The sequence below is a fragment of the Plectropomus leopardus genome, chromosome 2 (genome assembly GCF_026936395.1).
Source record: "Plectropomus leopardus strain MGB_pleo_1.0 chromosome 2, ASM2693639v1, whole genome shotgun sequence".
Lineage (NCBI taxonomy): Eukaryota > Metazoa > Chordata > Actinopteri > Perciformes > Serranidae > Plectropomus > Plectropomus leopardus.
In genome coordinates, this window is record NC_142177.1 from 39,539,656 (window position 1) to 39,563,424 (window position 23,769).

General features: G+C 38.2%; 2 protein-coding genes across 3 annotated transcripts; one reads left to right on the top strand and one right to left on the bottom strand.

Moving 5' to 3' along the window:
• The first annotated feature begins 450 nt into the window (after window positions 1-450).
• ergic3 (ERGIC and golgi 3) lies at window positions 451-23,231 on the top strand. 2 transcript variants are annotated; one of them, XM_088070488.1, is made up of 14 exons: window positions 451-639; window positions 2,238-2,308; window positions 3,522-3,609; window positions 4,445-4,564; window positions 5,269-5,365; window positions 5,471-5,636; window positions 6,634-6,691; window positions 8,210-8,224; window positions 9,945-9,976; window positions 10,892-10,988; window positions 15,024-15,088; window positions 15,319-15,455; window positions 17,328-17,383; window positions 17,532-23,231. In XM_088070488.1, exons 1-14 carry the CDS (start codon window positions 552-554, stop codon window positions 17,609-17,611), a joined length of 1,170 nt encoding a protein of 389 aa, XP_087926614.1. In that variant the 5' UTR covers window positions 451-551; the 3' UTR covers window positions 17,612-23,231. The 2 variants fall into 2 exon arrangements, with proteins under 2 accessions (XP_087926614.1, XP_087926621.1); XM_088070495.1 differs by lacking the exon at window positions 8,210-8,224.
• On the bottom strand, window positions 11,610-14,443 carry romo1 (reactive oxygen species modulator 1). Its single transcript, XM_042510497.2, has 3 exons — window positions 14,283-14,443; window positions 12,619-12,749; window positions 11,610-11,867 (listed from the first exon to the last, which is right to left on the bottom strand). The coding sequence occupies exons 2-3, from the start codon at window positions 12,747-12,749 to the stop codon at window positions 11,759-11,761; spliced, it is 240 nt and encodes a 79-aa protein (XP_042366431.1). The 5' UTR covers window positions 14,283-14,443; the 3' UTR covers window positions 11,610-11,758.
• Window positions 23,232-23,769: the final 538 nt, after the last annotated feature.

Sequence of the window (23,769 nt, forward strand, 5' to 3'; positions counted from 1 at the left end):
TTATGGTGGAGGGATGGTCATGTATTTTCCACAAGTCACTCATGGGAGCTCAAGGAAAAATAAAAAAGTAAATAAATAAAATGAAATAAATACGTACTACTGCTGCTACTACTAACACTACTACTACTACTACTACTACTAATAATAATAATAATAATAATTATTATTATTATTATAATAAAGAAGTCATACCCCAGTCATCCCCCTCCTCTGACAAATAAAGAACAGTCCCTAACTGAGCAGCCTCGTCTTCCTCCACCACTGCCCTCATCATGCTTTATGTTATTTTATTTATTTATTTATTTTTAAAGTTTGTTTAGTTTTTGTCTCTGTCGTTTATGTTTTAACGTATTTTAAATTTAAATAACGATAAAAAAGAAGAGAAAAAGAAAAAGACCGAAACAGACAAAATTACGCGGCCGGCGCTGATTGGCTGAGCCGTGCCCCCGTGCGTGTCCCGGAAGTGAAAGCGGAGGACTGATGTGTGTCAGGAGAAGTGCAGGAATCTGTCGGTAACGTTTGTGTTCAGCGGCGGTTTTCTGGTTTCGAAAATGGACACGCTGAATAAGCTGAAGCAGTTTGACGCTTATCCCAAAACTCTGGAGGATTTCCGAGTGAAGACGTGGGGAGGAGCGACCGGTGAGAGGCTTAAATCTGCCGGAGAGCAGCAGCCATTCAGGCTCTGAGGCTGTTAGCTGCTGCGACTAACAACAAGGCTAACTCAGCCGTTTCTGCTCTAAATGATCACATTTTTAAAACACCTGACGGTGCTAACGCTGTGTTTCTAACGCCGAAAGAGCCTCGCGACTGCAGGACACACAGCTCACAGTTATGATTCAATAACAGAGCAACACATCAGCCAGGCTAGTCATAAAAATGCAAATGTTCCCATAAAAAGGAGATGTATCCTTAAAAAGAAACTATTGTGATATCTGTTAGTTTTCAGGCATTTTGTCTTATATTTTTTGTAAAGAGTAATACCAGTGAGGTCCCATTTGATATTAGTAATGAATATTTTACATGACTGCTGGCAATTTTACAAATGATGCTGCTGGGGATTATATTTTGGAGGTGTAGGGTGGGGTCACAGGTCACAGCTGCAGAGAGACACAGGGTCCCGACATATCCGTAAAAAGCCTTAAATTCACTGATCTATAAATAAGGCCTTCACTGATGTCAAAATATCTCAAATCAATCTTAAAATGCCCAGACATTGGAAGAAGGATATTATGATCCATTTCTGTTTGACGTTGCATTGTAAAAAATCTTAAAGTAAAAGTAAAATATAATAGAAAGTAAACTTTTTGTTCTGTTCATTTTACTTCAATCATTTTATTGCAGCAAAATATATAGTTTACTGTAAAAACAATTGAATTTTGTTATTTTAGTAGGCTAGTTTTAGTTATAAAATAAATCTATGTACATCCGATAAGATAGTGCCACGCAAAAATATTGCAATATTATACTGTATTGATTTTTTCTCCACCCTTTGATGCTAAAACTTTTGTGCTTGAGGTGGATTTTGATTGCAGGACTTTTACTCATAACAGTTTATGAATATTTCTGCTATTCATGAATTAACCCTGTAAAACGTGAGCAAATTGGTTTGATTAAAAAAAATAGGGAAAAGACAATGACCATCTTTGTGATAAATGTCCCACAAACTGTGAGGAAATTAGTAAAAGATGAAAAGAAAATTACCAGAAAATTAACTTTTACAAAGCAGGGAGGATATGTTTTTTGTCTGTATGGTTTCTTCTGCCTTTTTTCCAGGAAATTTTCTTGTAACTGTCATTGTGCTCATTTCCTTTTATCCGTGTTTTCTACAGAAATCTGACCAATTTTCTCAGATTACAAAGGGTTAGTTATTGAGTTAATCAAGTTTTTTAATCTCAGTTTGTTTGCTGATTGTATGGCCTATGTCCAGTAATCAGCAGTCACTTACATTTCCATAATCACAAATAGTCATCTTTTCATAATTTGTTGTAATGTAAAATTCAAACATTTTCGAAGGCACACTTTTCTCAAACAGAAAATATGAGCCTGTGGGTGAGGGAAAATAGTGTATTTAAAGGGTAGAAAGCAAAATCAAATGCACGTTTTACTTAAAAATATGATTATACAACACATTACAAGATCTGAGGATTATTTTTTTTACTTTCTTTGTTCTCAGAATTTTAAGCTGGATTTAAAAATATTTTCCTGGTGTCTAACAAATTTCCTCTGTGTCTCTGCAGTAACGATCATCAGCGGCATCATCATGTTAATCCTGTTTGTCTCCGAGCTGCAGTACTATCTCACTAAAGAGGTGAGTTCATCTACATCAGAAAAATAAAAAATATAAATACTAAATATGAGAAATAGCTATAAAATATGTGCATCACTCTACAAAATGTGTTATGTATAACTGCAAGAATAGAAAAAATACAAAAAAAGAGAATATTGCATTTTTGCACAGTGTATTTCACAGTTGGATTATTGCACAAATTATGTACAGTTGGTTATTACAGTTATGTAAGTATAATGTGATTATTCTAAAATTTGAACATAGTGATGAAGGTAAAGGCAGCTTGGAGGCAGCATTTAGGAAACACTTCCTGTCCGACCGGTCTGATGAGTCCAATGTTAAACAGTGAAACTGACTCTAATACGCCGAAGGCTCAAAGTGATCACACACAGCTGTGAAATCAACATTAATCTTCATCATTGTGTTGTTCGTAGTTCATGATAAGATTTAGAAATTTTAGGTTTCCCAAACATTTTAACATGTTGGCTCCGGTAACGGAAATGTTGATTGATGTCTTTGTTTATTGGAACATAACGTTGTGCGAGAAACTCCTGCACACTGGTCCGTTAATAACAATGTCTGGGTCCAGCAGACCTTCATCAGGACTTTTCTACATTTCTACGAAGACTGCCTCAGTTTTTTAATCAGAGGACCATGTTCATGATGATAAATTATGATACTTATTATGTGTTGACTTGAAGGGTCACATGAAGCTATATTTAATGTTTAGTGTGATTTATTGTGATTTTTAAAAAATTTTTAACTCTATTTTCTGGCTGATGATGCAAAGTAGTTTAATGTATCTTCAGTCTCAGCAGTCCTCTGATTTGATGATTAAAAAATTGAGGCAGTCTCTGTGTTTGTATATAATTGTTCTGATGCTGCCATCATAAGGTAAAAAACACATATTGTATTGTAATATAATGGAAAATGTATTTTCTGTAGCTACATAATGTAGCTCTAAAATGTATCCATGTGTGTCATTTCGAGTTCTTGCATGAAACGTTAAACTTTCGTTGCAGTTTGGCCTTTCTTTCACACAACAAAGGTTTTTTGGGGACCTGAAAATGCAAACTTTTGAAACTGGGTTCAAGAGTGTAATTTTCTAAAAACGCAACCTCTTCTGTCGCCGTGAGAGACGAGTGACGTCACGGGCGCATCGGTGTCAGACGTGTTTTTAAATTTTGCCTGAAAGCCTGAATGAAAACTCGCCGTGCTGTTTGTTTCCCTGCAGGTTCACCCTGAGCTGTACGTCGACACGTCTCGAGGAGACAAACTGAAAATCAACATCGACGTTGTTTTCCCTCACATGCCCTGCGCCTGTAAGTAGCATCACTGTTACCTCGCTGCTGGAGCAACATGTCAGTGACCGGGGTTCATACGGTCATAAAAAACCTGGAAATGTCATAAAATCTGCAAATAGTATTTTCAAGGTCTTGAAAAGTTTTGGAAAACTAAATATAGCCTGAGAGTTTAAGAAAAGTCATGGAATTTTGTTTTCACAAACCTGTATCATAGCACACCGTCGATAATTTCTGATTTTACAGTTTTTGACCAGAATAAGTGGAAAACATGCCTTTCATGTAAGGAGGGGCAGGTTTGGAAGGCATATTTTCTAAAAAAAAAAATTCACCAAAAATGGGCAAAAAAATTTTAAAGGAAAAAAAGGGCCTTTTTTTATTTCTTTAAAAAATGTCAAAAATTGCCCAAATGCCTTTAAAGGCATGTTTTCTTTTTTTCTTTTTTAAATTCCAGCATATTTGGAAGGCATGTTTCTGGTAAAATATGTACAAAATCTTAAAAGAAAAAACATATTGGCAAAAAGTTTTTAAAGAAAAAAAAAGCCAAATTATTTTCTGCAAAAATGACCCTAATTTCTTGGAGAAAATCTCCCTTCAAAGACATGTTTTCTTAAAAATCAGGAATAAAATTAATAGAAAATATATACATACATACTCAGTTCGAATCCTGTGCTGAATTCATTATTTAAAAAACAAAAAAAAATTCTATTTTAAAATTATATTAAACAGTAATGAACTAGAATGTTTGGTCTTTAAAATTTGAAAAAGTAATGGAAATTTATTGGTAAAAATTTGAATGACCCCTGAATGACATCACACGTTTATTACAAACCACCCCGTTTTTTTTTCTGCTCAGATCTCAGTATAGACGCGATGGACGTGGCCGGTGAGCAGCAGTTGGACGTTGAACACAATCTGTTCAAACAGCGGCTGGACAAAGACCTGAAACCTGTCACCCTGGAGGCGGAAAAACACGGTAAACTTTGACTTAAGTCTGACTTTTGACCTCCTGACTCTGATCCAGGGTCAACAGGAGCTACGTGTTTGTTGTTAGGTCTCTTCAGAGAAATATGATCCATGAAGGCCAGTGAGTTAAATATCCATAATGACACAGACAGCAGCTGTTTGCTCAGTTTCCTTAAGTAAACAGTCAGCAGGACGCTGCACGCTGCAGGCTGCAGGCTGCACGCTGCAGGCTGCACGCTGCACGCTGCAGGCTGCAGGCTGCAGGCTATACGCTGTACGCTGTACGCTGCAGGCTGCACGCTGCAGGCTGCACGCTGCACGCTGCAGGCTGCAGGCTGCACGCTGCAGGCTGCACGCTGCAGGCTGCACGCTGCACGCTGCAGGCTATACGCTGTACGCTGTACGCTGTACGCTGTACGCTGCAGGCTGCACGCTGCACGCTGCACGCTGCAGGCTGTACGCTGTACGCTGTACGCTGCAGGCTGCAGGCTGCAGGCTGTACGCTGCAGGCTGCAGGCTGCAGGGCATTAAAACCGGAAAGTTTGGGTGCGCATTTTTTTGACTTACCAACAGAGAGAGTTAACAAGTGACACTGGAATGAATTGCTGCAAGAGGTTCTTCTTTTCCCAGATTGTCTGCAATGATTAAACTAAATCATGATGTTGTGTTATTGTGTGTGTGTGTGTGTGTGCGTGTGTGTGCGTGTGTGTGTAGAACTTGGCATGGCAGACGATGGTGAAGTGTTTGACCCCAGTTCACTGGACCCAAACAGATGTGAGAGCTGCTATGGAGCTGAGACCGAAGAACTCAAGTAAGAAATACACACACACACCGATTTTTTCACCGTATTTTTCTGTGTTAAAACCTCATATTCTCTTGCCTTATTTCTGCTCGGTGTGTGTGTGTTTGTGCGCAGATGCTGTAACACCTGTGATGATGTGCGGGAGGCGTACCGGCGGCGAGGCTGGGCGTTCAAGAGCGCCGACACCATCGAGCAGTGTAAGAGGGAGGGCTTCACGCAGAAGATGCAGGAGCAGAAAAACGAAGGCTGCCAGGTTTACGGCTTCCTGGAGGTCAACAAGGTACTTCAAGCCCTCTATCTGGCACATTTGGAAAAATTCAGCGGCATGCAATTTTTTGGCCAACATGAGGAACTCAGCTGACAGTAGAACTTCACATCAAGCTGTGAAATTAAGTTTGTAATTTGTGATTTTAGTTACTAAAACTACTAATCTATGAATAACATCCCGGATGAGTAGACTTTTTTGCATGCTAGAAATTCTTAAATAGTTCCTGAAAGGAAACAAAGCAGATTATCAGGAACAACTCAACAAGATCAAACAAACATGTCTGAATTCTTCCTCAGATCGTCATCATTACTCACAATGAAATCTGTATTCTTTCCCTCAACACCTTTTTTTTAATCAACTCTTTTTGTTTTTTAACATGGAGAACAAACGACAAACACATTATTACACAACCACACACCCCACCTCCAGCCCCCTCCCCGCTATCTCCCCGATCACTTTATAATAGGCCTTAGAGAATTTACTGAAGAAGAAAATTAAGAAATAGTTAAGGGGGAAAAAGAGACCAATAAATAAATTAATGAAAAGTAAAAATAACATTAAACATTTGGACAATAAATATTTCTCTCAACACCTGAGTAAAGTTTAAAAAAGAGTTTGAGAAAAAAGGTTTCAATATATGAATGTTGGAATTAAACTAAAAAGAAAGAAAGTCATTTAATAATAATCATAATAATTATAACTTTATTTATAGAGCACTTTTCATTCAAGGGATGCAGCTCAAAGTGCTTTACAGTAAAAAAAAAAAGCAAAGAAAGACAAAAAAAAGGTTAAATAAGGTCATACTTTTAAAAGAAAATAATGTGATAATCTTACAAGACTGTTGGATCATCAGGAAATACAACGCTTAATTATTAAAATAATGCAGTATTATTATGACTTTATTTCTGCACTATTATTACTTCTCAAAAGGCGTTATTTACTTTTTCCCGGCAGTGACCTTAACACCATATTGATTGGATAATTTTATTTCCTCTTCTTCGTGTTTCAGGTTGCCGGAAATTTCCATTTTGCTCCCGGAAAAAGTTTCCAGCAGTCTCACGTCCACGGTAAGACCTGCTGTTTATCTGCTCTGCTCACTCACGCTCACAGACGCATTCAAAGGATTCTGATCATCTATTGTTTCCTGCTGCAGACGATGCATGCTGGATCTAAGATCAAACACCAGCACTTTGTAACTGTTTCGAGCTTTTATAGGCTGAAGTGGGAGCGCTTCAAAAAGACCATTAAAAGACACTGACTTTAGAGACCCGTTTGGATCAAAGACTTTGCAGCAACTCTCTAAATAAGAAGATTTTAGATTTTGTTGGAGCCTTTTACCTTTTGAAACATGAGCAAATTGTAACAAGACATGGTCCAAAATTTGGCAAAAAAAAAAAAAAAAACTAATGAAAAAATTACCTGGAAATCAGAAAAAAAGGGTTTTTTCTCTTTTCAAAGAAAAGGTTGAAAAAATTATGTATTTATTTTTTTAAATTTGATTCTATTTTTTCTGTAAATTAATGTTAGCTATAAATTACTATAATTATAAATATTGTTTTCACTGGATTGTAAGTCTGACTCTTTCTGACACATTCATCCACATTTTTATGTCTTTTCATTTATTGTTTGACTGCTGCTGCCAACTTTCTGCCGTCACTGTGTGTCAATTTTTGGTCTTCATCATCTTGACTGAACTGTCGTGTTTTACCTGCCTGTCAATGGTTTGCATCGTCTGCACATAAAAACCAGAGAAGGAAATTAACAGTCGCTAGTTGTCAAATGCTCAGATAAATCTTATGTAACAGCCACTTCAGCAGGAAATGTGCTATAATTAATACTCTGCTTCTAATCTGAATAATTACTTTGATACTAATTTGGCAGGTTGATGAAATGGAAAATAAAGTGCAAAAAGTCTGAGCTGCACCTACCACTGTTAGTTTCCTACCCTGAGCACAAAAACATCCTCTGATCTCGGCAACGTGAGAGAAATTAATCTGGTTGAATGTGTTTAATTATTCTGCTCGGTGTGATATTTGAATGCTTAGCAGCAGAAACAAGAGACAAGAATCACTTGTGCTGAGGATTTGACTGGAAATAAGGCTGCGGCTGAAATAAACCAGCCTCGCGTTCATACTTTAGTCTGGACTGACCTTGACGCGTTAAACACTGCGTTGTGCGTTTGGGGCTGCACAATCACCGTGGCAGAAGCTACAAAAACAGTGTTCTAAAGCTCATTTTCTCTGGCACAGAAAAAAAATGTAATCTTTCTCAATGAGACTGCTGTTTTGTAAATCTCAAGCCTCAAAATCAATTTGTGTATTTTTAGTTGAGCTTTTAATATTTTGAAACCAACCGAATCAAAAACACAAAAGCCTGAGGTAAGTCTTAAAAGCTGGGTCTCCCTGCACACACTCCCGCCACAGCTCATGTCTCTTATTAAACTAGATCTGTGAAAATATTTTAAAAAAAGGAAATAAAAATGTCAGTGTTGTGCAGCCTCTGCTGGCACCCTCACACACATTAACATCACATGGTTTGTTGTCTACCTGCATCATTATAGTGACTCTTCTCTCTTCTTTCTGCAGTGCACGCTGTGGAAAGTAAGTCCATCTTTATTTGCAGTTTATTTTTATATCTTATAAATACATATGAACTTCATGGGGAAAAAAGTCTCATCCCTGTACAACATCCAGTTTATTGATATATGGAAAAAAGTTCTGCAAGTATATCATTTTTTTATTTTTTTGCAGTATGAAGTGAGAATAATTTGTTTTAAAATAGTTGAATTTACATACAGGATGATGCTCACTGCATAAAATCCACTTTACAAGTCAAAAGATGCAGTTTTTGCCCAGTTGTTAAATTTACAATTCTGACGCATGTTAAAGCTAGAGTTGGTATTTTTTATAGATTAAAAGTTTTTGTCATATTTGCTGAAACTGTCACTGTATCCAGGCAGTAGGACATGAGGCAGATAATCTTTGAAAAAATCATGTTCCCACTCATTCTCGTAGTGCTTCTAATGGCTTTTACTACAATCTCTAATGTTGCGTATTTTCCTTAGAAACGTATTTTGCGGTACTGTCTAGCTGTAAAATGAGAACATTTGCTGCAGACAGTGAGTTTTGCTCCGTTTTCTCTTTTCAACATGGCGGCCGGGTCACAAACTTTGTCATTTTACAGCTAAACAGCCACAAAAATATGTTTCTTAAAACATTAGAGGTGAAAAATAGACATAAAAACAGAATCCTGATTCATATTTGATCAGAACTGCCTAGTTTGACAGTTTGACAGCAGTTCACGAGCAGTAATTGACATGATTGACAGCTGCGTTACAGACTCCTCGCCTCTGTGTGTTTTTTTCGCTCAGCCGCAGTGTTTTCTGGTAAATGCCATCAACAGCACTATGAGGAGATCAAGGAAACATGATTTGTTTCACAGAATGTCTCATTCTGTCTGGATAAGGTAACAGAGGTTTGGCACATATGACAATCTTTTTTAAACAAGTAAATGTGCCTAAATATTACTTTGCTATCAGCACGTGATTGAACAGTGAAATCAAATTTAGGCTGAAGACAGCTGACTCTTTCCAGATGGTGCTGAAGAACAACTTTTTTCATCAAGGGAGCGTCTTGAGCTTCGGTTTTTGATGGTGTCGTTCACACCTTTATTCAAGTTCACACTGACACCAGAGCAAAAAAAAAAAACGCTATCTTGTTTGGGGACGCCCAAAAACCTTGTATTTCACCTGCATGGGGGTTGTTTAGCTGGACGTCACAGTGTACACTTCGGCGAGCTCTGTGACCGCCTCATATTTAGTATTGTATTTTTACACATTTAATACTAGTTTTGTGGGATGAGTCGGGTTTGTGCAGGAAAACAGCTGATACAAATAAAAACTTCCGCACACATATTGTAGTTGACGTTTTTAAAAAGATGCTACTAATTAATGTAAAGGATTAAATCCCATATAAATATGAGTGTAAGAGAAATATGTCTCAGTGAATATTATTCAACGCAAACTACCAGGAGGTCAAAGGTCAGAGCCTCAGCACGCTGACTCCAGATGTGATGCAGCGAATAACTGAACTTGTGTGACTGTTGGCTTCGGCTTCATGCGCTGCCTTTCATCTATGAACTAATCAGACGGAGCAGCTGAATCAGCGCTTATCAATCAAACTGATCGATAACTCACATCTCTGACAGATCTGTAACTTCAGATACAATCACACTACTTTTTTTTTCTTTTTTGCTGAATGTGTTTTTGAAGTTTCTGTTATAAACGGTGCAATGTGACGGTTGGTTTTTTTGTGTTTGCAGTTCACGACCTGCAGAGTTTCGGCTTGGACAACGTAAGTAACTCAACTGATGATATTTTCTGTGTCTGTTTTGAGCTTATGGAAACTTTATATTTATAGAAAATATATAGTGACAGATTTATTTGTATTTTTTCTTTGCTTACATAATCTGTTTACTAGTTTCTCTGGTTGGCTGTTTGTATAATTTTAGGAAAATCATAACCCAAAATTTCAGCTGCTACAAGAAGTCAAACAAACTGTGTAAACAAAATTGTTACATTCAGACAGTTAAGTGCAAGAAACGCACCACTGAAACCCATTCAAACTGACATTTTTGATCCCACAGCCATCAAATCACAAAAACATGCATATTATTATTTTCGGGTGTCATTCTGCGCTTTTACCTTGGAATTTGTAATTTTTACTTTTCTCCACCTGATTACGTCATTTTAAAAAATCACATTTGGCATATTATATGGAGAAAATAAATGCTGTTTCCACTAGGTGCACTGTCACTGCTGCAAATCGCTGACATATCCCAGGCTGTGATCATTTTAAAAAAATCTACTTTGCATGTAGTATATTGAATTTTCTTATTTTTAAATTTGGAATCATTGTGGCATCATGACAAAAACTGGCTTTTAAAGGGTATAAATTCTGAAAATTAATGAATATTTGATGTTTCTGATTAGGACTGATGTTGGTTAAAAAATAAACTCAAAAGTAGAAAATCATATTAATGTATAATATTTCTTAAAGCTTGATTTTGAAAAGCATATTTTGTGCTCAAACGATTCAAGCGTATGTATATTAAAGTGAGCCCTAAGGGTTTTAAATCCAATTATTTTGTGTCCTAACACCACTTTCTTTCTCCAAAAAAGCCATCAACTAAGGCATTAAGGGGAGCTACTAATCATTATGAAGGATTTCTAAAGTCTATCAATTTATAATCTTTCGTTCGTCCTGCAGATAAACATGACCCATCTGATAAAACACCTGTCGTTTGGTAAAGATTACCCCGGCATCGTTAACCCTCTGGATGAGACAGACGTCACAGCGCCACAAGGTCAGTGATGACATTGTTTCACTGTTTTTAATATGATGCATGTAGGATCAACACACTCGAATGCACTAGTCTGTGTGGGTTGATGTGATTTTGGGGACAAGAATACAAATAATCGTATAAAGCCAAAAGTGGAGCGTGTTCCCATATTTGTTGTTCAGTACGTGTACATGACAGATGTGACAGTACTTGTGGTAGCCTATTTGTCCCGCCCCTTCTCCACACTGATTGGACAGCTGGCTGAAACGTGACAGTGACAAGTGCAGCGTTTTACCCAAAGTGGAACTTTTTTCAACTCTGAGCACCCAGAAAAAAACACCGAACACACAGCGCAGAGTAGACGCTCCGTGACTCACGATCCTGCTGGTGTTTATAGCAGAGTGTAAATGTGCAGCGACACCAAACAATAAAAGAATGAAAGTATGCTGGCCTTAGACGAGTCGAGGCGAGCTGTAGCTACGCTTGTCAGGGTCTTCCAAGTGTTGTTGTCCCTCTGCGCTGGTCGGCGTTCTTCTTCTGCTTCTTTGGATATTTAAGGGCAGGCTACAACATTTGATGTAAATGCTGCCCCCTCAGATCTGAGAGAACTGCATCCCCACAAAGTGCAACACGTCCACTCTGAAAACCATTTTGACAAATCTGAACTTTTATTGACAAAACTAGACTGCGGTTGAGAGTGCGACAGCATCGAGCAGACAGAGAGCTGGAGTTACTGGAAAAGTCCCATGGCTGTAGGATTGTGTATAGATGGAGGAGGATGTTCCTCGTCCACCTCAGCAGCGGATTCCCATACCGATGGCCATAAACGTGCCGAACGTCCCCCCGCTCTGCATCATGGTCTTTCCCACTCCTCCCATCAGCTCCCTGCCGCGCATGCCGATCCTTAAGACAGAACAGACAATCTTAGTTTTTAACCCTGTGAAACCTTAATTGTCGTATGTTTTCTTGTGCGTTCAGATGACTTTCACAAGCTATTAAACTCTTAAACACTTGAGCAAATTCTTAAAAAAAAAAGGGAAAAGGCAGTGATTAACTTCACAAAAAATGTCCTACAAATTGCAAGGAATTGGTAAAAGGTGACAAGAAAATACCACAAAAATTAATTTAAAAAAATAGAATGGAAAAAAAAGGAAAAAAATGTTCAGAAAATTCGATCTTTAAATACTACGCATATTTACATTATTATACAGATAAAAACTGTACATGTTTTTTCCATTTTCAGCAATTTTTCATGCCTTTCTTTCTTACTTTCAAGTAATTTTCTTGTCAGTTTTTACAGATATCAATCAAATCAATTTGCTCAGGTTTTAAATCTCTCTGAAGCCTCGTTCGCTCCGACGGGCCCGGTTTTTGTTAAAACCAAAACAGCACAACACCAGATGGACTGAAGTTGCTGATAAAGTATCTGAGATGTGGACAGGGAGGGAGAGGACGGGACAGTTATTTAAACGTTAATTACTCTTCAGGTCCATTTTCTCCTTCACTCTAATTATAGAAAAAAAATATCAATCCCAGGACTGTCAATTAGCAACAACTATTTTTACTTATTTACTTTCCCGCTATTTACATGGTGTCATTTGACATTGTTTACAAATGTCATGTTTTATATGGACAGGTGTCCCCTTTTAGTTACCTGAGACAGGAAAAAGTGCCGAACATGGCGCCAGCAGCCATTCCCACTGCAAACCCCATCATGAAGCCCATTTTGACCCGGTCGAAACAGCTGGGCTGGGTCTGGCCATATGGACCTACAGCCACTGGCATCTGGACAGGACAGAGAGACAGTTAGGACAAGTTAGAGATAAGAGGGACAATGTTGGTGACAAAATGCCACTAACAATTAACACTTGGAGAGGCAGCAAGATGATTCGCCCCAAAGATGTTTTTTTTTTGTTTGTTTCCTGAGGAGTTTTTGGAGCTTTTTCAAACCATCTGCAAAAAGTTGTCATATTTCCATGAGCTGCTTCTATTTCCTTTGTGTTTAATTGAGTCAACCACACTTAAATCAAACTTACTGTGCATTTTGACTTTCCACCAGTGTTGGGGACGCAACTTTGACAGCTTTACGAGCTACCAATATTTCACACTGGAAGAAGTTAAACTACTGTGTAAAAAAAGATCAAATAACAAAATGTAACACAAAAAGTTACATTCCAGCAAAAAATATCATAAAATTGAATTAACTGCAAAAAGTACTTCCATGTACACTGGTCAAGCATAAACCAAAAAGATAAAATACCCCACTACTCAAGGGAATGTGCATATTGCACCAGGCAGGATTACTCAGTGAGCCAGCTACCTTTTTAAACAGCATGACTAAATACTTGTCAGTAAATACCAAATATACTTCTAATTTATTGTGGTCAAAGGATGTTCAATAACAGAAGAGTAGCAAAGGTTTAAAAAAAAAAACCAAAAAACATTCCTTTGCCCCTTTATGCCTCAAATTGTTTCTGAAAAAAGGCACAAAAAAAAGTAATTTAACTACTTGAATAACTTTAAAATATTAAAAAAATTCAAAACGATATTAAAAAAATAAAATCTAGTACACTATACACACACCTTTTACTCTTACAGAAACTCCATGATTGATAGTTGCACAGGATAACTAAACTGCACACGTGGTGTGTGTTATATTCACTGCAAAAATATAGAAATATAATATTATTGCACTATAAATGATAATTATTGGGTATTTTTTCCCACTTTGGCCACAGTACGTACCGTTACTGCTAAGAGTGAATGACTTTGATGCTATTGCTTTAAGCAAGTAATTGAAGTTGTAGAAATTCAGATTTTAGTTACGTTAAAGTCAAACATTTGACCTTTGAATCTTGCTTGCCAGTTGTATAATATGTAACTATACAGTATATCAGCTACTACTGGCCATTGAAGAGCTAATAATCCAAACTAAAGTACCAACGCTGTCTAAACTAAAGACGTGTGGCATTTAAGATGCTGATTAGTGATTACAGCCTGTAACGTTAGCTTAATCTGTTATTTAATTAGCTAATAAGCTAGGCTAACGTTAGCGAACACATTTATATGAACGTAAACATCAAATAATTAATGATTAGTGTAGCTGCTGATTTTAAACGGTAACCTACCAACACTAGCTAATAATGATAATTCTGTAAAATTCACTTTTTATCCCACCAGATAGTTTGTTGTGCTAGTTTAGCATGCTAACTAGCATGCTAACGTAACCCGTGGCCTTGACACATAAACACTGCAACCGACAAACTTTCCGTCTTTCGGTCAAAACATTATTGAAATTTGGTCAGAAATCGATATTACCTTGAGCTATGTGTTTTAAAAAAGTTTGGTTTTCTGGTTCCCAACTGGAGGATTCTCGTAGATTTGTGGGCAGCTGCGTTTAAATGTCTTTTTAGCAGACCTCCATAACCGGATAGAGAGAGGAGGAGAGGACAGAGGAGAGACATAAAGAGGAGGGACAACCTGCGGGACAAAATTTACAAAAGACACAGCGCCGACATGTGGTTCATTTTATTATTGTTTTTTATTTATATTTAATTTTATTATAAAATATAATCTTTAAACTGGAAGTTACTTTGGTCTTAAGCTTGAAAAATGCTTTAGAAATGAGGTTTATTACTATCATTATTATCATCATAATTAATGTTATTATCATTATTATTATTATTATTATTATGGCAATACTATTGCATTTATTCAAGTTAGCAATATCCTTTAGTATCATAATTTACCTTGTTCTTACCAACACCGCTCATGAATGTATTTAACAAATGATGCACATTTTGTATATATTTCTTACTCTTATTTCTACCATGTATATATTGTGTTGTACATAATAGCATAATGAACTTTTTTTCATGTTTCTTAGCCTTTACATACTAGTTTGTACATTGTAATGTAACACAAGTCATTTTTTCTAAATATTTCTATATTTTTTAAACACTTAAAACTACATTCTCAGCATATTGTAGATATTTTTCATTTCAGTTGTGTCTTTTGTGTGCATTTAATATAACAAAGATTTCCTTTCTTTCCCCACAGCATCAATGATGTACCAGTATTTTGTGAAAATAGTTCCGACCATCTACGTAAAAACTGATGGAGAGGTGAGTTTCTTTTAACTTTGTTTCAGATTTCATTTCAGATTTTATCAAATCAACAAGAACCAAGACTGGTGGGCCCAAAGAGATGTAATAGCGACTCACTGAGAAAGAAAAAGCTGTATATGAAAACTTATTTTTACATTAAATTTCACATTTAAATGAAACTGAAAACATTTTCAGGCTACGTTTGACCTGCAGTCTTTCTCAACAGTGTTGTCATTTTGTTTCTGCAGGTGGTAAAAACGAACCAGTTCTCAGTCACTCGGCACGAGAAAGTGGCCAACGGGTTAATAGGAGACCAGGGGCTGCCGGGCGTATTTGTTTTATATGAGCTGTCGCCCATGATGGTTAAATTCACAGAGAAACACAGGTAGGAGACAGTGAAGGACCTCACATGATAAAAGCTGTCAGCTACAGCACTGTTGAATCTTTATTACCACTGACATGACCTCATACCACATAGAATTATTTCCTCTGAAAGTGATGATGATATATTTTAACATATCGCATGGCCCTGCTTGTCAGTGGCAACAAAAAAGAAAAGAAAAAATAATATAATGATAATTTTTTCATATCAGTTGATATCGGTATATATCAGGATATACATAAAATCAATATTTCTGTCAACCTTAACGGCTCCCTTTTACTCCTAAGTGAGATAAAAAGATATCATAGGGTTAATTTTGGTTTGAATATGTATTGAATGTCAGACATTGAATATGACAAATATACTGTAGAACAGGCGTCATTAACGAGAGGACCTATTCTACTAAAACTCAAAGAGGTCCACTTACTAAAATTTCCTCCCAGAAAAGATCTGAACCTCATACCTAAAATCAATATCACGATTAATTGAACATTTTATTTCAATTCCGATTATTTTGCTTTTTGCTCTCTTTTTTGTGGTTTGTTTTTTGCCCTCATAGTTCAATGACACTGTTTCATTTGACCATGGTGTGTTGGAGGGTAACTAATATATATATATATATATATATATATATATATATATATATATATATATATATATATATATATATATATATATATATATATATATATTATTTATTAAACTTTCCAGCATTATATAAAAATTAAAAGCTTCATCTTAAACAAACTTCAGGTAAATTTAAGCACATTGTGCTGATAATGAGCCAACCTCTCCTGACTGCAGGACTCTGACTTCAATCTGTCAAACTTCTGTGCTATTAATCATTTTACTCAGGAATTAAAAACTTTTGAGTCGGCCTACTTCTCCTATAGCTGCCAACAGCCTGCCGACATTCCCAGTTAGAGAAAGGCTGAAAATAAGGTCATCTGCTTGTGGCCCCAGGGCCCCAAAACATTACATCTGCCCTTGTTAATAATAACGAGAGCTCAGCGCGACATTAGGGGCTGGCTCAATTTGCGGCGGCACCTAACTGTGGCACCTCGTGTGGCACCCCCAGATGCCGCAGCTAGGTGCCGCTAGCAGTCGCAGCAGATGCCACTGGTTGCCGAGACGTGCCGGGAGGTGCCAGGAGGTGCCAGTGCTTGTGCCAGTTGCACAGGAACCGCGGCACACGCACTGGCACCTCCGCCAAACCGCGGCACACGCACTGGCACCTCGCGGCACCTCCTGGCAAGCAGTGGCACAAGCACTGGCACCTCCTGGCACCTCCCGGCACGTCTCGGCAACCAGTGGCATCTGCTGCGACTGCTAGCGGCACCTAGCTGCGGCATCTGGGGGTGCCACACGAGGTGCCACAGTTAGGTGCCGCTGCCGCAAATTGAGCTTGCTGTCTCTCCAGCGCGAGCGGCTGGATGAGACACGGAGCGATGCGTCCTGGTGTTTCTAAATCATCCGAAGTCTGATTAAAGCTGAAACTAACACAAAGTAGTCTGTACAAGTCTAAATAAGTCACTCTCCACCTCTGCAAATGTGGCTGTTTCAGTGCTATGAGGAGAAGCCGACCGTGGTCCCCAGTTAGTGATGTCTGGCTTACAGGTAGATGTGATGAGTCAGTGGTATAGGCGCTATTAGTAGCCACCTTCGTGCATATTGGTCGCGTGCAATAACAGGTGTTTTGTTGGAAAATTCTGCAGGAGCGAGACAATTTGTAATATTGCTCCAGAAGGAGCGGGCTGTTGGACATGTCCGCACGCTGGACTGGGCTGTTGGACATGTTTGCGCTGGAGCATGTTAATATAAAAGAAATCTTTAAATTTCATTGTAAACGAATGTGATCTCTCCTTCTCTTTTCAGATCATTCACGCACTTTTTAACAGGAGTTTGTGCCATTATTGGAGGTGTATTTACAGGTCAGTCCCTCAACGTGATCATGTCATTTGACACTGGTAACACACCCCAGACTAAGACCTGGATATGAATAGAAATTTTATATAAGGTGGATGAAATCTGACTCTCTTCTTCTGTCACTTGTGTTTCCGGTCTGCTCGTCTCCTGCAGTGGCCGGTCTGATCGACTCGCTCATCTACCACTCGGCTCGGGTCATCCAGAAGAAGATAGAGCTGGGCAAGGCCTCCTAACAGTGCCCCCCGCTGGCCTCCACGGTGCAACACAGACCAAGACACGGACACAGACAGAAGAGGAACGGACTGACAGAGGGAGAAATTTGGAAACAGAATCAAGTTTGTTTTCCTTCTTCTGTCAGACTGAGTGAGAGAAATACAGAGAGAGACAGGGACGTTTTAAATCAGCCAAGTTTTAAATTCCTCTGTCTCTCTTTTCGTTCTGGAAAAACACCAGAGAGGAACTCAAGGGCCTTTTTGAGTTTTGCTCTCTGATGCTAAATTTGATGCCAGTAGGACAGAGTCAGAATCAGACATCGACCAGAGACTTTTTGTGATGGAGCTCGAGCAGAGAGGATCAGCCTCCGAAAGCTTCTTTGTGGAAAACGGGAACGTCTCTCTCTCCCTGCTGTTTGCATCCTGCTTCAGTGTCGCTCAGCGCTCACATCGCCACACTGAAGCTCGCTGGATGATCCGTGGACGAGTCTTTGTTCCAGAGGGTGAGGATGAGAGAACATGGAGACTTTTTAAAGGAATACATCACCCCAAATTTTTTGTTTTCTAATCATGTAGTCACCTCATGTAACCTGTGCTGCTTGATAAAAAAAAATGTACTCACATTTCTTTAAGCAGAATTACAAACTCTAATATGCAGTTTTCTCACAAGTACAAGGAAGTTGTTTTATGATCTCAAAATTGTTGTTTTGGCCATGGATTTAAGGATAAGTTTGGTGATATTTTATGCTTTTCTTTTGGTCAACAAATCCCAAAAAAGACAGCAATGAATTATCCTACAAAACACGATTTATCCTCTTCCTCTCTGTCATAGAGCTCCATAGTTGGAGCCAAAAACAATGAAAAACACATCAGTGAGTCACACTGTGTCACTGGATGACCTGTTCATTATCATGAACACCCACACACACAAACACACACACGGTAGTTTTATTTGCCTCAGTCCCACGCACACACCATCCTGCTGCCACAAGTGCTCACCAGAGCACCAAATGTGGATTAATCTGCGACTGAAAATAGTCCCAAACAAATGCACTATTTATTTCTGTTTGAGAAACTGAAAACTACAGTGTTCAGTTATTGTAGAAAAAATCCTGAACCATTAAAGAGCAGTCTTAAGTAGAAACCAAAATGTTTGGGGCTTGTAGAGTCAAAGACATGTTACAGGTTTTTAAACATCATATCATATAAATGCATACTGTTGATTTTTATCTTTTCATGGGATTTTTGACCATAAGAAAAATACTCAGTGTCACCTCAGTGTCTCCCACAGAAGTACAACAATGACAGCAAACTGAAGTTTATTTTTTCTCTTAAGAGTGTCTCTTTGTATCATTCTGTGTCCCCTCTGTAAATTCAGAGGTTTTTGCGGTCCATGAACGCAACGCAGCCAGAGCTCTCTATGAGTTCTTTTTTTCCTCAGCAGCAGTTTGTAACTCGTAGGGTGGAAAAACAATATATTGATCTGTTCACAGCATATCAGATTAGATCAGAATTTTCAGGCCCGGCAATGATTTTCTGCTGCTCCGTCTGTGCCCAGAGTATGCTCTGTGCTCCAACAGTGTGGTGCTATAAATAACAGAAGGATATATCTATATATTTTGAACAGTGCTTCGAATGAACAGTCCAGCTTTTGTGGCAGCAGATGTTTTAATCATGGCAGGCCGCCACAAATACATACATCTGTGGGAAACCCGGTCATATTTTTGGGACTCTTTGATGAACTTGCGAGAAACCTCTTCCACCAGTTAAATCTCTATTCTTTATGAACGCGAGGAAGAGATCGAGTTTTGGGTGATGTGTTCTTTTAAAACTTCCTGTACAAAAACAAATAGATATAATAATAAAAAAAGAAAAGCTGATGTTCTTTTAAAACAGCCAAAATAACGACACTATACAGATTTCTGTCATGCTTGAATTAGAACCACTATGTGTATGATTTTTCAATTTTGTTAGATACAGAAAGAGATAATGCTGATGGAGGATGTTGCAGGCGGAGTTTGACTTTTTCGACTTCACCTTGATGCAGACTATTGTGTAACACGAGTCCAAAAAGGTGATTCTCAGACTAATTTCAGCTTGGTGTTGGACCTCCAGAGCAGCGGGGAGGTTTTCCCTCACAGCAGCAGCTGATTGTGATGATTGAGTCATTAAGTCTCAACTCGCCTGAGCTTGTAAAAGCTCAGAAGAACATGACCGCACGCTGTTCTGGAAACACACGGTGTGATCAGTCGATAACTTGCTGGACTGAATCAGAGTGATAAAACAGATACAGAGGGAATGTTTAATTTCCTCGGATGTAAGTGGAGGTGCGTTTTGTTTTGTCTGAGGCAGTACATTTCCTCTATAAAATGCTGAGAAACCTCGAAGTCCTGCTGGCAACAATTTCAGTCAGCACAAAAGCTGTGGCAGCAGTTGTTAGGAGCATTTAACATGATAATCACATAGATGAATCAGTCTAAGTGTTATGCCTGTAAGTCGAAATACAGCAACCTGTTTTCGTGCCACTTTTTCAGTCATTTGACAGATTCTGTCATCGGAAGACAACATCCCCGTTCTTGATCCAGATTATGAAGCTCTGGCTCACTTTATTTCATCAATTAGCATTTAAACAGCCGTCATGAGCTCAATGCAAAACATCTTTGAATCGCCCAAAAAACAATGTTTGCAGTAACTTAGAGGTCTGGAGCCTGGCTCATGTTTGTGTGCCATAATGTGTGTTTTTCCAGAGTCATACAAGTTCAAATCTTACACATAGTGGCTTTTTAAAAAATAAGATTTAAGACTGAATTAATGACAAAATGACGTCACACAAACGCACGTCAGCACAGAAAGTCTGCAGTGTGAATGGAGAACCTGCAGATTCTTGTCAGTTATTGCAAAGTTTTGGAGTTTTTCCCCTAAATTAACCCTTTAAAACCCAAGAAGATTGGCATGTTTTCTTTTAAAAACATGGGAAGAAGGCAATGAGCAACAAAAGAAGAAATGACCCAAAAATTAGCAAGAAATTAATAAAAAACTAAACTGAAAATGAGTTTGAAGAATAATTTAGAAAAACAAGCAAGTAAATTACCTTAAACATTACTTTAAATCTGTAATTATGACTTTTCACAGCGTTTTTCCCTAGCTATTTTGAAATAGTTTGTTAAATCGACAAATTATTTGCAATTTGTGAAACATTTCTTACCAAGTGGCCAATTGCCTTTTTCCAGTGTTTTTTGAAATTGCAATAATTTGCACAAAGGCTAAAATTCTTACCACTGAGAGCGGCACAAGTGAAGTGAGTTTTCAGCCCCTGTTAATTGCCACCAGAAAATGCAAATTCAGGCTTTGTTTTAAGTGAGGTTCCCTCCCCAAAGAAAATTTTCCTGACTTTTCGCTTCACATGATGATGCAGCTTGTATAATTTAACCTCTTATTTTGTATTCAGGAGTGTAAATATTGTACAGACACATCCACCACTGCCTCAGAGAATGGTAGTAAAAGACTCTAACACTATGTGAATCGGGTGCTGCACCGCACTGTGTCAGTGTAAAAAAAAGAAACGATTCAGTATATTATTTTTTTTTACAATAGGGTAAAGGGCTGCTTCTATTCTGCTTATTTCTTTCATTCCATGGGATAAATCTGCCCTGTTAGACTGCTGTTAGATAATATGCTTACTTTTTTGGGGGGTCTGTGGGAGTTGGAAATGTTAAAGGCTCAGAACAGATCCTCCTCCCGTGAGTCTTTTAAAAGTGTTATTCTCTTCCAGAAAGTGTGAGTTAATGACAGGGCTGGCAGGGAGGCAGCAGGAAGCTCCAGACCACAAGAAGACGGCGTGTAAATGTCGGTTTGATTCTGACTTTTTTCCTGACCTCACGTGCTGAGTCACCATATGAGACCCAGATGTGGATCCTGGCTGTGTTTATTTTCGACCGTCCTGAGTGTCAGACAGACAGAAACAGACCCAGAGGAGTGAGATCGGTGGTTAAAAGGAATTTTTCTTAGAAGGCTGCTCTGGTGGTTTTGCATGTTTTGGCTCACTGACGACAAATCAGGCACAGTTTATATCACAAGTCAACCTTTATTATTTTACTATTTTCAGAAAATCCAACTTACAGACTGAAAGTTGCTTAAGATTTCCAGCCCAGCTGTCAGTTACCTTTTATATTTTCTTTTCCATCGTGTGGTAATGTTGTTGCGAGCCGAACTCAAACTATTGGTGTGTTCCAGGATGACAGGAAATCCCAAATTTTTAGAGCCTCCAGTTTTAATTGTAATTCTTAATGCACTATTTCCAAATTTGGCTGCTGTATAATGATGCACCAAAGCAGCAGTTTGTGATTGAAAAACCCTGTGGACAATCATCCCTTGGAGGATTGCTTAATGTGTATCTGTTTTTTTCTTTTGTTTTGTTTTTTGACAACATAGCCTTTGAATGCCTTGGCTATTTGGCAGCTGAATCTCAAATTTCTCACAGTTTTCAGGGAAGGTATTCTATAGACGAAAGTACCGGAAGTAATCAAGTCACCTTTACTGCGATGGCGTCTCCCTACTCATCTAATTGTGCAGCTGGAGACAGCATATTGATCCACTGAGCCTCTCTTTGTCAGAGAGAGGGGCTTAGCAATAAAAACAGCCTGTGAAATCCTGGAAAACTACCAAGTTACTCATTAAATCAGAGTAGTAGTTCATTAACTGTGGAGAACTTTATGCCAAAGTTTATCATCAGTTAACTAAGACGACTAACTAAATAACTAACTAACTAACGTCAACAACAAAATAAAGGCAACAAGATTGTTCACTGTCAAGCTAGTAAAGTCAAATCAGTGTATGGTGTTATCACAGTTCAATTTATTATTTTTTTTTTAAGTTTTCTTTTAAAAAACAGGCTAAAAATATGCAAATCCACCAGTTTCACATGATCCTTGATGATCTAAATCCACCTGGTGATCAAAGTCAGCAGAACTGTGACTCGTGTAAACGACTTGATTTATTTCTTTCTGACTTTTTGTGTGAAGGAGATCAACACGCTGCTCCCAGTTCTTCGGTTTCTGTCAGTCACCAACAAACTAGAACCTTGAAATGTCCCACTATTGCCTGCTGGGAGGTTTTGTCCCAATAATGGTGTAAGTTTATTGAATATGCCACAGATGAACTCAACTCAGCTTCTGTCGGACTGTCCTCTGGATTCACTCCATTGACAAATGTTAAAACACGTGTGGACGGTTACATCAACAATTCAAGAAGAGTATCACGCCCGTAAAGAGACACTGATAATCAGGAAAATATGAAAGTACTTCGTAGAATGACACCTGTCCAATATTTCTTCTGTCTCTGAAAAGCCTCTGAAATCTGGATGATGGAGTTTGATCATGAAAGTTACTGATGATTCAGTCATTGATGGTTGGTTGTTGCACCTTTTAACATCTAAATCAGTGGCAGGGGTTGTGTATGTGTGTGTGTGTGTGTGTATGTGTGTCTGTGTGTGTGTGTGTGTGTGTGTGTGTGTGTGTGTGTGTGTGTGTTCGGATGCCAGTTGCCGTGTGTGTGAGGGTGTGTGAGAGAGAGAAATGTATTTATATTTTGATTGTCCTCAAACAGTTTTTAAAATGACAAAATAAATGTTGAATACACCATCTTCAGCTGTCTGCCACATTATTTTGGTTTTAATGCTAAAATTCTCACAAACTTGATCTCCTCACGTTAAAGCAGATTTACAGCTTTGAGCTTGATATTAAAATGCAAACATGCTCAAGATTGGCAGTAAAAATAACTAAGGATGTTGAGAATGTTATTAGTTTTACTGGTATTTTATCATAAAATATATACATAAATATTTTATGCTGAAATCAAGTTTCTCCTTTATGTAAATTTATCTCATCTTCAGCCGCCGCTAGATGGCGACCATGCATTTCAAACTCTCAGTTGTTACTCTTGACACACACACACACACACACACACACATAAAGCGAACAGCGCATCTGAATGAAATTACAGCAGGCTTGACTAACTTCCTGTGTGTGTGTGTGTGTGTGTGTGTGTGTGTGTGTGTGTGTGTGTGTGTCAGAGCCACGCAAGGCTGAGCAGTCTGTTACAGTCCACAGATAATAGTTTGATACTGGAAATCTAATTATCCGTCTGGGGCGTATCGCATTAAATCCATCACACGTATGTTT

Coding starts and splice junctions, on each gene's coding strand:
- ergic3 (XM_088070488.1), top strand. CDS start 552: ATGGACACGCTGAATAAGCTGAAGCAGTTTGACGCTTATCCCAAAACT. Junction 3,610..4,444: donor CCCTCACATGCCCTGCGCCT/GTAAGTAGCATC, acceptor TTTTCTGCTCAG/ATCTCAGTATAGACGCGATG. Junction 15,456..17,327: donor AAATTCACAGAGAAACACAG/GTAGGAGACAGT, acceptor TTCTCTTTTCAG/ATCATTCACGCACTTTTTAA.
- romo1 (XM_042510497.2), bottom strand. CDS start 12,749: ATGCCAGTGGCTGTAGGTCCATATGGCCAGACCCAGCCCAGCTGTTTC. Junction 11,868..12,618: donor GGCACTTTTTCCTGTCTCAG/GTAACTAAAAGG, acceptor TTCTGTCTTAAG/GATCGGCATGCGCGGCAGGG.